The sequence below is a fragment of the Malus domestica genome, chromosome 01 (genome assembly GCF_042453785.1).
Source record: "Malus domestica chromosome 01, GDT2T_hap1".
NCBI classification, from domain to species: domain Eukaryota; kingdom Viridiplantae; phylum Streptophyta; class Magnoliopsida; order Rosales; family Rosaceae; genus Malus; species Malus domestica.
Genome location: NC_091661.1, coordinates 30,354,052 through 30,370,755, shown reverse-complemented (window position 1 = coordinate 30,370,755; position 16,704 = coordinate 30,354,052). Strand labels below are relative to the sequence as shown.

General features: G+C 36.9%; 1 protein-coding gene across 1 annotated transcript; it reads left to right on the top strand.

Annotated features, from left to right (window-relative positions):
• Positions 1-8,328: 8,328 nt before the first annotated feature.
• On the top strand, positions 8,329-10,496 carry LOC103443267 (ABC transporter G family member 4). The gene has a single exon (XM_008382088.4). The coding sequence runs from the start codon at positions 8,484-8,486 to the stop codon at positions 10,290-10,292; it is 1,809 nt and encodes a 602-aa protein (XP_008380310.3). The 5' UTR covers positions 8,329-8,483; the 3' UTR covers positions 10,293-10,496.
• Positions 10,497-16,704: the final 6,208 nt, after the last annotated feature.

The following is a 16,704-nucleotide window of genomic DNA, read 5'->3' as shown; positions in this document are numbered from 1 at the left end:
CTGTCTTCTGCGGTGTCTTGTTTGCCGGTCGATCAATCTTTATACCAGAGTGAAATCTGCAATTGCCCGACTTTGTTCAGAAGAAATATATAATAAATTATTCTTAAGCAGGTTTTAGGCCCATGTCATTCTCTTCTCACTATTTGGAAAATGGGCTTATAATCCTGATCACCTCATCAAAGTATTTTGTTTTGGGGCTGGCACTATTGGATCAATAAGTGCGTTACAGTTTTCCTACCTTAGAACAAACATGAAGGAAAATTATCACTACTCTACATAAATATAAGAGGGAGCAAGAATCGTGTAGTTTAAGTTGTTATGAGTATAGTTTTTTATCTGAAGTTTTAGGTTTGGTTCTCTCCCCTATCATCACATATTGACAAAAGAAAAGTTATTAAACATCATTTTGGGTACCGTCTGTTATCTCATTGTAGTAGGGTAATATGATATAGATTACATGGCAGAGTAGATATATCAAACTAAAAGGCGCAAATCCTGTTGGAACTTGTGAATCGCCCATACACTTTACCTAATTCCCCTTTATAAGTGAGTTCACTCACCTATTGTTTGAAAGGAATTCGGCCAAAGATATGGATCTTGGGCCTTGGACTTGGAAGGTTTGGGTATATATATTAAATGTCAAAGATGGATCTTGCCCTTGGGGCTCAGATGGACGAAAAACATTAGTACGATTTTTACGTTTTTGATTTTAGGATTCAATTTTTTCTGAAAGGATAAGACTGTTTACAAAAATAGTTACATCCATTCTGAAAGGATAAGAATGTACAACCATAACTGTTCAAAAACGTCATTACATATATGGCTGTGATATCAGAAACGAAGAAACAATTCCATTGCTCTCTCTTTGATCCTTCACGCCCAAGCCTCTATCTTCCATAAACAAGTCAGTGATTATTGTTATGATTTTATATGCAGTTTTATTAATTATTCATATTATGGTATATTGTGTATATAGTGAAATTGTAATTCGAAATAAAATGTGCAATTATTATATATTGTATAATTGATATTTGATTGGTTATAACAATCTAAGACAGAAAATTCTATTCCATGGATCAATCAAATGTTGGTGTCGTCAAGCAACACGTTGAGAAACCTGAGAAATTCAAGGGAGTTGATTTTAAACTTTGGCAACATAAGATGTTGTTCTACTTGACAACTATGAACTTGAGTCACGTCTTTACTTCTGAGGCCCCTGAAGCACCAGAAGAAGGAGACATTCCTGTCAAAATTCTGCAGGCTATACAAGCCTGGACTCACAGTGAATTTCGATGCAGGAATTACATTATGAATGCTTTAGATGACTCTCTGTATGATGTTTATTCATCATATAAGACGAGTAAAGATATGTGGGAGTCTATGGACAAAAAATATGTCTGAAATGGCTAGTTCCAAGAAGTTTGTGATCGGAAAATTTCTGAATTACAAGATGAGTGACACCAAGTCTGTTGTCAAGCATGTTGAAGAACTCCAAGTGATTATTCATGAGTTAGATGAAAATAATCTTGGTTAGAAATAAGGCTTTATGATTGGCTCTATTATAGAGAAACTGCTTTCAAATTGGAAGGACTTTAAGATTTATTTGAAGCATCTAACTGAAGACATGATCATGGATTAATTGATTCTCAAACTGCGTGTGGAAAAAAATTATCGCAAAAATGAGAAGTATGATGCCTTATTGCTGGAGGCAAAAGCCAATATTGTGGAAGGATGAAACTCACACAAGGCAAAGCACCATCAGAAAAACAAAGGCAATGATGTTACAAAGGAATCACTGACTGCTGCGAAAGGGAAAACCTTCAAGAAAGTCAAAGGAGTTTACTGGGTTTGTGGAAAGATAGGTTATATGGCCAAAGATTGTCACCACAAGAAGGATCAGAATATTGAGAATTCCAATCAAACAAACATTTCAGAAGGAAAGTTTGTTGCTATTGTATTTGAGGTCAATTTATTTACTAATTCCAATGATTGGTGGGTTGATACATGAGCAACAAGGCATGTTTGTACTGATCGGAATTTATTTGTTTCTTACCAACTAATTGATGGTGGAGAAAATATGTACATGGGAAATGCAATTGCATCTGCCGTGGTAGGGAAGGGAAAAGTGACGCTCAAACTCACTTCTGGAAAAGAGCTTTCACTCACCAATGTTCTGCATGTTCCTGATATTCGCAAGAATCTGATTTCTGGATCACTTCTGAGTAATAAAGGTTTCAAATTAGTCTTTGAATATGATAAGTTTGTAATCACCAAGGGTGAGGTGTATGTGGGAAATGGCTACTTGGCTGAGGGGCTCTTCAAATTGAATGTACTTTCTGCTGATGCTATTAATAATAATAACAAGTTTAGTGCTTCTTCTGCTTACTTGATTGAGTCCTCTACATTATGGCATGCAAGATTAGGACATGTTAATTTTTGTTCTCTTCAAAGAATGGTTAACTTAGGCCTATTGCCCAAATGTTCCATGAACAAAGTATCTAAATGTGAGATATGCACATAATCCAAATATGCAAGACATTCATATAAATCAGTGGAAAAATCCAATGCAATACTTGGTTTAATCCATGGTGATCTTTGTGATTTCAAGTCCACACCAACTCGTGGAGGAAATAACTACTATATTTCTTTCATTAATGATTGCAATAAGTATTGTTATGTTTATTTGATTCATAGCAAAGATGAAGCTTTAAATATGTTTAAGACATTTAAAGCTGAAGTCGAAAATCAACTAGACAAAATAATAAAAGTCTTAAGGTCGGATAGAGGTGGTGAATACGAATCTAATGACTTTGCAAATTTTTTTTCGAAACATGGAATAGTATATCAAACGACAGCACCATATACTCCTCAACAAAACAGAGTGGCTGAACGAAAAAACCAAACATTGAAAGATATGATTAATTCCATGTTATCGATTTTGGTGCACCACATAATTTATGGGGTGAGACACTCCTTGCTGCCAACACAATATTGAACCGAATACCACATAAGAAGACTAATCAATCTCCTTATGAAATTTGGAAAGGTAGGTTACCTACATATAAAACTTTGAAGGTGTGGGGTTATCTTGCGAAAGTTCAAGTGCCTCTTCTGAAGAGACAAAAGTTTGGACCAAAAACAGTGGATTGTATATTTATTGGTCACGCCAATAATAGTTCAGCATACAGATTTTTGGTTAATAAATCTGAAATTGCAGACATTCACGTAAATACAATACTTGAATCTACATAAGCTAAGTTCTTTGAGGAAAATTTTCCTTATAAAGATATGTCATATGTTTTGAATAAAAAAGTACATGATGATACTACGAGAAATAATAACGATAATCAAGCTTCAACTTCTAGAATCCAAAGCCAAGTTTGGAACCAGGAATAGTAAAAGGGCAAAATTTACGAAGGATTTTGGTCCTAACTTCCTCACTTATCTAACCGAAGAAGAGCCTCAAACTTGTAAGGCTGTATTAGAATCCTCTGAAGCACCTTATTGGAAAGAAGTTATTCAAAGTGAAATGGAATCCATTATGCAAAATAATACATGGGAATTGGTTAATTTGCCTTCGGGAAATAAACCAATAGGACACAAATGGATTTTCAACAAGAAATTGAGATCGGATGATACCATAGACTAGTATAAAGCTCGTCTAGTTGCCAAAGGGTATCGTCAAAAAGAAGGACTTGACTACTTTGACACTTATTCACCAATAGCTAGAATAACATCTATGAGGTTGTTAATAACTATAACGTCTGTTTACAATCTCGAGATACATCAAATGGATGTCAAGACTGTATTTTTAAATGGTGAATTAGACGAAGAAATATATATGGAACAACTTGAAGGTTTCATTGTCAAAGGTCAAGAAAAGAAGGTTTGCAATATGATTAAGTCATTATATGGACTTAAACAAGCTCCTAAGCAATGACATGAAAAATTCAGTCTTAAACGGATTTGTAATCAATGAAAGTGATAAATGCATTTATGTTAAGCAAACGAAAAATGCATGTGTTATTATATGTCTATATGTTGATGACATGCTCATAATGGGAACAAACAAAGATGTGATTAATTCCACAAAGAAAATGCTAAATTCTAGCTTTGATATGAAAGATATGGGAATAGCTGATGTGATTCTTGGAGTTCGAACTCTAAAGAATTTAGATGGATATGTTCTAACTCAATCACATTATGTCGAAAAGGTTCTAAAAATGTTTGGACATTATGATTATAAACCTGCCGTAACTCCATTTGATTTCATTCATAAACTTGCTAAAAATGAAGAAGATAACGTATCTTAATTGGAGTATACCCAAGTTATAGGTTGCTTGATGTACATTATGAATTGTACAAAATCTGATCTCGCTTATTCAATAAGCCGATTAAGCAGGTATTCAAGTAATCCTGGAATAGATCATTGGAATGCTTTACTAAGGGTATTAAGATATTTAAAGCATACAATGAACTATGGTTTGCATTACACTTAATATCCCCAAATTAGAAGGATATAGTGATGCAAATTGGATTTCAGGGAGTACAGACAGTAAATCCACAAATGGATATGTATTTACACTTGGTGAAGCAGTTGTGTATGGAAATTGTCTAAGTAAACGTGTATAGCACATTCGACAATGGAATCAGAGTTTATAGCCTTAGATGCAGCTGCTAATGAAGCTGAATGGCTTAAACATTTTCTGGAAGATATTCCATTATGGCCCAAGCCTGTGACTGCAGTATGCATACATTGTGACAGCATGGCTGCACAAGGTCGAGCCAAAACGCTGAATATAATGGGAAGTCGAGACATATAAGGCGAAGACATATAACCATTAGACAACTACTCAAGAATGGAACTATTTCCATTGACTATATTAAATCTAATGAGAACATTGTCGATCCTTTGACTAAAGGCCTACCCAAGGATCAAGTGACATTTACATTGAGGGGAATAAGTTTAAAGCCAACTCAATGAGTTATAACTTGACGGAAACCTACCCTATCTAATTGGAGATCCCATGGTCTAGGTTCAATAAGTAAACTAGTTGAGGAAAACTCAAGGTAAGAAATACACAATCCTTACTCATTCTTATGATGGAAAACAGTGTGTTGCCTGTAAGACGAAGAAGGTGAATCCCTATTCTTAATAATGCTAATATCTTCTAGTTAAGATGAATAGAACATGATATTCTTGATTAGCATTACCTGTATGAGATTGATGTGGGGTCGCATCTTTGAGAATTGATATGACTACAATTTTCTAAAGGTCTCATGAAATCAGGATATGTTCAAGACCAAAATGAACACAATCGTATGAATTTGAAGTGTGTTAAGATGTGATATGTGGGATACTTATTGTTTCGATTTGCTACAAAGAATGATTAGTTCAAGATATTAAATTCATTGCTTCATTTGGTAAATCCGATAAGTACTCACTAGAGAAGGTTCAAGTCCAAAAGACACCTATCTCGATGCGTATCATATCTTAGTTCTTTAGAAAGACGTTACTAATTTAGTTAGTATCTTATTTTCTATTCAAATGTGGGGTATTGCTAGAGTTTGAATAGAAAATGTGGTATATTGTTGGAACTTGTGAGGGGCTATTGTCCCACATCGCCCATACACTTTACCTAATTCCCCTTTATAAGTGAGTTCACTCACTTATTGTTTGAAAGGAATTAGGCCAAAGCCATGGACCTTGGCCCTTGGACTTGGAAGGTTTGGGTGTATTTATTAAATGTCAAAGATGGGCTTTGGGGCTCAGATGGACGAAAAATACAAGTACGATTTTTACGTTTTTAATTTTAGGATTTAGTTTTTTCTGAAAGGATAAGATTGTTTACAAAAATAGGTACATCAATTTTGAAAGGATAAGAATGAACAACCATAACTGTTCAAAAACGCCATTATATATATGGCTGTGATATCAGAAACGAAGAAACAATTCCATTGCTCTCTCTCTGATCCTTCACAGAGAAACACATAGTAAATTCGTTAAGAATCCAAGCTCGAGTGTAAGAATTTGGGTTAGATAGTTGTATCCTGCAAGATAGACGTCCGTGAACTACTGCACTGGTGTAGGGGCGAATTTCTATCTTAGGAGATTACTACTGCAAGTCTCTATCTTCCATAAACAAGTTAGTGATTATTGTTATGATTTTATATGCAGTTTTATTAAGGGAACTTTAACGAAAAGCACCCGGTACTGTTCACTTTAACCAAAAACCACATTTTTACACTAAAAAGTTAATCCTGGTACTATTCACTTTACCCTTTATTTTGTCCTTATCATTAAAACTCAAAGTTTTCAAACCCTTTTCATTAGTTTTCCTTTTTATTAATTGTTCATATTCTGGCATATTGTGTATATAATGAAATTGTAATTCGAAATAAACTATGTAATTATTATATATTGTATAATTGATATTTGATTGGTTGTAACAAATCCGACACAAAATTTTAAACTTTGCAGATTTAGACCTATGACCTTGATCCGGTTCGAAGAAAACGACATCATAAGTAAGTCTTAGCGCTTCGCCTTGCTGTATAGGCATTTTCAATCGAATTTCATTGTTTACTAATGTTTTATCATTATTTTAAGATTTTAGAATATACTTTTCTCTATTATGTGATTTTTCTAATTCGTTTTGTGTTTGTACTCCTAAAAAGTCTAGGGCCAAGAGGCCTATATAAGCATTTTTTTAGTACATCGATATTTTTTACATTAAGAGGATGAGGAGTTCGGTAAAATCACACAATAGCAAAATCACACAATAAGTAGCTTAATTTGGTATCGAATTCGTTATCTACGAAATTCGAACTTGAGACATTTCACTTTCAAGTGAAAAAAAATATCATCTGACCGTAGTACTGAGTGACTATATAAGCATCTTTTAGAATACTAGAGTTTGTTATCTTTCATGGTATTCAATCATTATATTTTGAAATTTTCTTTTATTTTCTGCTGATTTTTATTTTATTAAGCTTTATGGTTATCTATTTTTTTTGTCAAGACGTTATCGTTGGATACTTTCTTTTTGTCACGTTGTGTCGTTTTCTTATTCTTTGATCAATTCAATTCTTATAGTTTATCTATAATTAATAGTCTTGGTACTACTGCTTAGTTTGCCTTTGATCAACCCCACCTATGCCTTCCTATCATATATACGTACTGTGTAATATTGGCTCATTACCAATCCTGGCTCCAACTGACAAAAAAGAAATAATATCAAGCCTCATGCACGAAGGAAACTAATAACTACATATTATGGACGAATAATACTTGTAATCCCCCTCTTGGAGGGATGAGTTTATTCCACCTCTTTCAAAGAATCTATTTTACCAAAAAAAAAAAAATTATAATCAAAACCGTTCAATTTCTTAATCATTATTAGAAGATCATTCTTACAAAAAAAAAAATTATTTCGAACCGAAGCTCGCTTAGTCATTCAAATGTATCAAAATAAATCAATGATGTAGGTACCAAGTAGCATATTCATAGCCGTTGATTTGTTTGATATATTTGGATGACTAAACGATGTTCGATTCGAATGATTTTTTTATAGAAAAAATCTTTAAATGAAGATTAAGAGATTTAACAGTTCCAATTATAAAATTTTAACGATAAAAATATATTATTTACAAGTTGAGAATGAGCCCATTTCTTGAGTGGGAGAATGCGAGCATTATTTATATATTTTATGCAAGTGCATATCATTTCATCGTGCATGTAGGGTTGTAGGACTCACGGACGTGCAGTTATTTAATACAAAAGCATGTCGTCAAGTGAAGGCAGCCTATTGAAATGCTTTATCCAAGCCTCAACTATACTCTCAAACAAAAGCATATGACAGAAAGAGAGCACAGATGTAGGCTCGTGAATTTGGAGTGAGATACAAAAAAATGGATTTGCTCACATGCTTCTTCATGCAACATATTGGCCACTTTGCCAATTCTACTCCCACAACTACTTTTGAAATTTCTTTTACTTGCACTTTTCTTTATATTTTACCCTTTTTTTTCTTCTTATTTAGTTAAATAGAAAAGCAAATTCCACGCATGTTTCCTAGTTTCAGTTCAATATGAATTATAAGAATAAAATTTCAATCATCATAATAAACTGAGAAGATGAAGGAAGAAAAAAATTACCAAATTCTTTTATACTAGCGAAATTATAATTTAATTGACAAAAAAAATTAAAACTTAATGCAGAATAATGCAGAAGAAAGATATATACTATCTTAACTAGCCAACTTGACTTCGTACACATCTACAATCCCCAACCTATTTAATTAGTTTTGGCCCTTCAATTCATAGTACTCCACCAACATTACATGCATGCCAAACTCAAAGAAACCAAATACCATCAGCACACAATAATTTTCAATTGTATGCATGCATCCCTCTCTCTTCCGCTACTAGTAACATTCCAACTTCTCTTTCTTCTCCGTGTCCAACCCACCACCTAAAACTCCATGGAATCAGATGCACCACCAACCCAACCACCCTCCAAAACTTACGAACTAACAGCCTCTTCCATATCCTACACCAAATCAATCACAGCCGCCACCAGCTTCTCCCCATTTCACCTCCTCTTCAAGCAATGCACCTTCCCCACCACCACCTACATCCTCAAAGACATCTCCCTCACCGCCTACCCCTCCGAAATCCTCGCCATTGTGGGCCCTAGCGGCGCCGGAAAATCAACCCTGCTTGACATCTTAGCCGCCCGAAGGTCACCCACAAGCGGCGCTCTCCTCCTCAACTCTTTCCCCATCAGCAATTCCTCATTCCGCAAGCTCTCAGCCTATGTCCCTCAGCACGACGCATGCCTTCCCCTCCTCACCGTTTTTGAAACCTTTGCTTTTGCCGCAAGCCTCCTCGTCCCTAACCCTAACCCTACAAACATTGCTGCCATTGTCTCCTCTCTTCTGACCGAGCTCCGGCTCACACATTTGTCCAACACCCGCCTCGGCCAAGGCCTATCGGGCGGCGAACGCAGGCGTGTCTCCATAGGCCTCAGCCTTCTCCACGACCCTGCTGTCCTCCTTCTCGACGAGCCCACCTCAGGTCTCGACAGCACCTCCGCTTTCAACGTAATCCAAACCCTAAAATCCATTTGCGCCTCGCGTCACCGCACTGTGATTTTATCAATCCACCAACCCAGCTTCAAAATCCTCTCCACCGTTGATAGAATCCTCTTGCTATCAAAAGGGTCAGTTGTCCACCACGGAACCCTTTCCTCTCTCGAAGTTTTTCTGCTCTCTAATGACTTCACTGTCCCTCCACAACTCAATGCCTTGGAGTATACCATGGAAATTCTCAACCGCCTCCCTCCCATCACAACTACAACCACCACATCATCGCCTCCTAATGATCCTATTAATCATGATAAGCAGGCATTTAGGCCAGTCATTAGATACAAAAGCTCTAGAACTCAAGAGATATTGGCTCTATACAACCGGTTTTGGAAAATCATCTACAGAACAAGGCAGCTCCTTTTAACAAACACTCTTGAAGCACTTCTTGTAGGTCTTGTTTTGGGAACTATTTACATCAACATTGGATTCGATAAGCAAGGAATCGAAAAGCGGTTTGGCCTCTTCGCCTTCACTCTTACATTCCTCCTCTCCTCCACCACCGAAGCCCTACCGATCTTCATCAACGAAAGGCCGATCCTCCTCCGAGAAACCTCCGGCGGAATCTACCGGCTCTCCTCATACCTCATTGCCAACACTCTCGTTTTCTTGCCCTACTTGCTTGCCATTGCGATCATATACTCCGTTTCGGTCTACTTCTTGGTGGGTCTGTGTGGTTCTTGGCAGGCGTTTGCTTATTTTGTTCTGGTCATATGGATCATTGTTCTAATGGCGAATTCATTCGTCTTGTTCTTGAGCTCTCTGGCTCCCAACTACATCGCCGGGACTTCGCTCGTGACGATACTTTTGGGCGGGTTTTTTCTCTTTTCTGGCTACTTCATCTCCCAGGGTAACATGCCCAAGTACTGGCTCTTCATGCACTTCTTCTCCATGTACAAATATGCCCTGGATGCCCTTCTGATCAACGAGTACGGTTGCCTTGTGTCAACGTGTTTGATATGGTACCAAGAGAGTAACAGTGATAGTAAAGTTTGCATGGTGACGGGAGGCGACGTGTTGCAGAAGAGAGGGCTGCATGAAGGGCAGAGGTGGACTAATATCTACATCCTGCTAGGGTTTTTCGTGTTCTATCGTGTGCTTTGTTTGATGGTTTTGATCAGAAGGGTTTCCAGATCAAAGAAGTAGTCAACTAAAGTCAAATATTAATAAGGTACAATAAATTAGTATGTTTGTGTTCGTGAATTTTATTTGCTTGATTCCCAAAAACCGAAGCTGGCTACTGAAATATCCCCTCCATATATGTATGACGAAATTAAAAGGAACATTGCTCCTTATAGCAATTAAAGTATATTGTTGATGTCGATAAATACTAAATGAAATAGGTTGAAAGTGTAAGATCCCACATCGCGCAGGGGAGTGATCCTTAAATGTATATTCTCATCCCTACCTAGCACGAGACCTTTTGGGAGCTCACTGGCTTCGGGTTCCATTGGAACTCTGAAGTTAAGCGAGTAGCACACGAGAGCACTCCAAGGATGAGTGACCCACTAGGAAGTTGCTCGTGAGTTCCCAAAAACAAAATAATGAGAGAATGGTAAGCCCAAAGCGGACAATATCGTGCTACGGTGGTGGATCGGGCCCAGGATGTGGTGGATCTCGGGCCGGGACGTGACAAATGGTATCAGAGCCTAACCCTGGCCGTGGTGTGCCGACGAGGTCGTCGGGCCCCTTAAGGGGGGTGGATTGTAAGATCCCACATCGTCAAGGGGAGTGATATTTAAATGTATATTCTTATCCCTACCTAGCACGAGGCTTTTTGGGAGCTCATTGGCTTCGGGTTCCGTTGGAACTCTGAAGTTAAGCGAGTAGCATACGAGAGCACTTCCAGGATAGGTGACCCATTGGGAAGTTGCTCTTGTCATCATTGTTTGAATTGATCATTGAGATCTAAGTCAAGCACACCACATGCACAGCAGATGAAATACATCGGGGAGCCGTACGTACTGAATCGAGTGAAATGATGACGATGATTGGTCAGGGAGTAGGTTGTGGTGTAGAATGGTGGATAGAAGTTAGAACAATATGTAATCACGGGTCCCTTCAGGAAGCAAAACGATGCGCAATGCATTGAGATTGTGAGCGAAGAATTCAAGATCGTCTCAGCCTTAAACAAATATATTCTGATGACATCGATCAAGAGAGAGAAGGTTTTGTTGTCTGGTGGTGAAGTTGAAGTAGTCACGAAGAAGTTGAAAAGAAAGACAAGGAGAGTTTGTTTGTTTGTTTGCCTTCAGTGCAATGTCCACGGTCACGGGTTTCTCTTAGTTTGGTTTCTTGACGTTATCCCGTGACCCAGCTCAACTCATTCTCGTCATCTTGTCTTTGCAATTGTTGGCCTGTTGTAGCTTTTTGCAATTCCATGCACACAACACAATTGAATTACTGTACTTAATTATTGAAAGATTCTAATATTCTAAATGACACAAAGGGTTGTTTAATTTAGAGTATAGATCAAAATTTTAAAAGTTTTGATTTTAAATTTCGAGTATCAAAATATAAGTGGTTAACTAATCTAAAACCAGAAACTTAAAGTTTAAGTTCTGGCTGATAATTGAACACTTTAATAAAATGATCAACAATACCAAAAAAATGAGATCAAAGTTAAAGAAAATGCACATTGCCAAACTGCTAATGATCAGTCTGAAAAAACATGTACCTTACTTTGATGAAATTGAAGTTCCACCATAAAACCAATTGGCCATATGAGGAGTAGCCCAATATCATATAAGCACATAACAAACCTTGTCCCTCACCAATGTGGGACAACTCTCAACACGCCTCTGCACATGTGGCGGATTTTCAAGCCTACACGTAGACAACAACTGGGTGATGTGGAGCGCGTGTGGCCATTGGGCTTCACACGTGGACAACCTTGCTTTGATACCATGATGAAATTGAGGTTCCACCATAAAACCAATTGGTAATATGAGGAGTAGCCCAATATCATACAAGCACATAGCAAACTTTGTCCCTCACCAATGTGGGACAACTCTCAACATACTTATCTATGGACTAAGCAATAATACTACGACAGTTTGAAACGACTGGGTACTTTACGGATCCATGGACTAAGAAATACTATAGCAGTTTGATACGACATGTTGTTTTGGATTCAACTAAAGATTTTCATTGGTAGTTCAGTTCAGACAATATCAATATCGATAAGGTGAAGCAAGAATGTTGGGCCTAAAAAGTTTATCACGTTTTTTTATGTTAATGTTTATTAACTATCTACCCATTGTGGATAGGGTGTGACTTGTGACTATAGTACCAAACTAACGACTTCATACAACCAATCACTTTAATATCACACTTAGTTACAAGCTCTCGATACCGAACTCGTCTACCACTTGGCTCCTTATGTGTAAAACCATTCATTCTTTAATAACGACGCGGCATCATTTCGTTGTACAAATATCCTATTCAAAACATTCATTCTCTTTATCATCATCATCATAATCATATAAAAGATCATCTGTTTTAAAATTCATTTAGTTTGGAGAATGTTTAGTCATCACGTGTCAAAAAAGTCAACAATTAAAGTAACAAACTGATGTATTCATGATGAATTGTCAATTTGTCAACACATGCATATGGATGACAAATAATCTCCAAATTGAATGAATTCTTCAAGAAAAAAATTTAGATAATGTGAATGAGAGTGCATGGTTCCATATTATGATGGGTGTACACTAAAATGACAACACATCTACATGTAAAAAAGAATGACTCCTTGTATATCTAAGTAGTGTCCAAAAGGAAGGGAAAGTGACAAGTGAGTAATCAAACATTCATACAAATCCAACAATTGATATTTGATATAATCGGTGCCCACTGACTTATTTTACCATCCGTGACAACAAATCAAAAACAGGAGTCATGATCACGAAAAGCTACTCGGGTGTTCACCACAAGTAGACCCTTTCCAGGCCTACAACAAAAGCAACTTTACTAGAATACACGTGGTTCAATTCATGAAGTCCAAAATATATTAGAGTAATGTTATGAAGACGATCAATTTAAATGATACTTTTATAAATTATATAATGTGATCGTTGATGATTGATTTATTTAGCATTAGTCTATATATTGACATTAGGCTCCATAACCTTCGATTTCTAGGGTTTCCCTTCCTCCACTAAGAGATCATCTAACAGTTTCTTCTTAGTAATGGAATGAGTGATAATGTTGTCATAAAAAGATTCTAAATAAACAAAAATATGGACCTCAAAAGTAACCCAAAGCCCAAAACAAGGATTGGCCCACAACAAAAAAAACAGAAAACCTTAACCGAAATGCTTTCTTCCAGCTCTTCCGCCGAAATCACCGCCGCAGCAGCACACCTCGACGATCTCGAACCGCCACTACCAACTATTACCAGGAACCATCACCTCAGAGGTGGAAAGAAGATGGATTCCGACTTCCAAACGATAACATCTCGTCAAACAAGACCACCAAAGCAAAGAAGCCTGTGGGATTACCACAAGCAACACTGCCAGAAAAGGCAGATAGAGAGAATGAGGTGGTGTGGCCACCCGAGCCGGTGTGAACACTGGAACTCTACATTACCTTCTCAGTTGGTGACCACAACAGTTCGCGGTCAAAATTGGTTGAAGGTCTGAATAGAGATGGAATCGGTGGAATCCGGAAGAAAGACATGTAGATGGGTGTATGGATGAATGAAAGGATCTGAGAGTTCGATGAGTGGATCTGAGTGCATGGAGAGATTAGTGATAGTCAGTGGTGAAAAGGCTATGGAATACGTAGGAAGAAAAGCAAGGGAAATAAACAAAAAGGAAAGAAAAAGGTTGCAGAGGGAATGAAGAAAAGGTTGCCACCGACCTTAATCGGAATACATTTACTTCATATGTGTATACATTTTCTTCCAATAAGGTGGTTACTGAGCAGTTCATGTTGAAATTTTGTACGGACTATTTCGAATTTAACTAACTTGATTAAGTCGGATTAACTTAGTATGGACTAAGTTGTACAAGAATAATGAAGTATTTGGTGCAATATAGAACTAAGCTACTGACTAAAATATTTTTGGAATTTAAATTTAAGACGAATTTGAACCACATTATTGTGGCTCGCCTATTGTGAAGCTTATCTCACTCCTCCACCCTTTAGTGTAGAAAATATTTCTTGTTCAGAAAAAAAAAAAATAAATAAATTCCACCATCACCATTTTTCTTCCGTTAATCTCAAGATGAGATTTCGTATACCCAAACTCTCCTATCTCTCTCCCTCACTTCCTCTCACAAACTCCATGTTTGCCTGCAAATCTTCAAACCCAAAATCATGAGGGCAAAAAGTGGTTGAATATTTAAGAGAGTGGGCTTAGGCCATCTCTAACCGAGGGCTAGCTCGTTTTAACCATCTGGTCATCCAAAATATTAATATTTTAATAAACAGTACATAATCATATTTGCCTCCATCTCCAACCGAGGGTCAAAGGGCCATAGGGCTCATTTTAGCCCTGTCACAAAAAACCGTCTCCAACCGAGGGCCAAACATAATTTATTTAAATTTAAAACAACAACTTAAATTTAAAAACTACAACTTAAATTTGAAATATAATGAAGTGAGATAGTATGCCAGGTGAAAATTATGTGAGAAATGGTGAATAAATGATTTAGATATTTATAGGAAAAAAAAAGGTTTAAATTCATAAAAAAAATTAAAAAAAAAAATGTAAGGCAACGGCTAGCTGATTGCAGCTAGCCGTTGTATTCAAAATTTTAAACTGCGGTAGAATAGTGTTGTGGGCAAATGCTGAAACTGGGAATTGCGGTATGCCGGAGATGGGAATGGGCTTAGGAAAATCAGTTGACTTGTTTCAGTGAAGAACACGGCAAGGGTATTGGCGGCGGAGGTGTAGAAGTAAAAGGTTGGGATGTTGAGGTCTCTTGCGACGTCAAACGCAGTGTCGCAGGACATGTCAATGGTAAAGGCTTTGGAGTTGGTTGTTTGGGAAAGGGTTTGGAGGGCTTTGCGGATGTGAAGTCGCGTGATCTTGAAAGCGATAATGGGCGGATCGAGGACAGGTTTGGGAGGTGTTGGAAGTTGAAGGAAGGATGGGTGGTGGAACTGATTCTACGTATGTTGTCAGTTTTTTTTTTTTTTTTTTTTTTTGCCAAGTACGTATGTTGTTGGTTGAGTGTTGGAGTCTGTGACAAGTTTAGTGGTGTCGACCGTGGTGGTTGGCCCGGTGGAAACGAAGATTGTGATGGAGAATGAAAGGAAGGAGAGGGGGAGGGGGGGGGGGTGGAGTAAGTAATGGCTTCCCGAATACCAAGGCGATAAGGTGACCCAATCCTGGAAACGGATACAAAACTATTGCCTCTGCCATATTTTTACACTGAGGAATGAGAGATTTTTTGGATGGCAAGAGAGAAAGTAGTGAAATCGATAGGGAGTTGCTTTGGTATGTATAGGAGTGTTTGATATAAATTATCAACTAACTATATCATTCTTTTGGAAAATACGTCCAGCATCCAACTGCACTTTCCTTTCCACACTTTTCCCTCCAAGCACTGAATGGAAGATGACATTAGTTTTGCAAGGATCCAACTGCATTTTCCGTTCGACACTTTCCGTCCAAGTACTGAATGGAAGATGCAGGGCCGGCCCAGGCCCAGTGCAGGCAGGGAGACCGTCCAGGGTCCAAACAAATTACGGGCACCAAAATTATTAGGGTGATATATTTATATATGTTTTTATGAGAGTATAAATTTATAAAATTTGGTTCAAAGACACAGAAATTTAATTAGAAGTGGTGGTTTGTCATTTGAAAATAATGAGGAGGTCTTGGGTTCAAAACACCATGTGTGCTTATTTACTTTCTATTTTTTACAAATTTCTTTTTATAAGATTATAAATTTATAAAATTTGGTTAAAGGATCAAGAAGTTTAATTAGAAACAATGATTTTTATTGTTTAAAATTAATAAGAGGTCCTAAGTTCGAAATGCTATGTGCATGTTTATTCTTTTCAATTTTTACAAATTTTTGTTTGGTTGTTAATTTATTTTTAGTTACTATCTAGTAGCTATGTGGATTGTTATTTTTAAATATTCGTTTTAATTCAAGTCTAATCTTCAACAAAGAATAATATGTAGACCAAATTTGTAAATTATATGACGTGTCATCAAAATGTTTAATTTAGTGCCCATTCATTAATAATACATATCAATTAAAGACTCGAAAACATCATTATTTTTTAGTCCCATATTGACAAGGTTAGTAAATAAGAAAAAAAACATCTCACGATTTATTCAAAAACACATACGAAGTTCAGATGGAAAACAAAACTCATCATCTATCTACTTGTAAGTCCGTAAGTCTTTTTGTTTCCCTCTCTCAATACAAAATAAATTAGTCTTTCTGTGTTTTTAAATTATTAAGTTTGAAGTGTTTTTCTAAGTATAATTTTTTCCATGTCTTATGTGTGAAAATAAATACTTTTCTTACATGAAGTTAGGGCATTTTTTTTTACGTTGTCCCCAGCCTCAAAAATCTCTGGTTCGGCCCTGGGA

What these genes read in the sequence shown, in the direction of transcription:
- LOC103443267 (XM_008382088.4), top strand. Translation starts at nt 8,484, where the DNA reads ATGGAATCAGATGCACCACCAACCCAACCACCCTCCAAAACTTACGAA.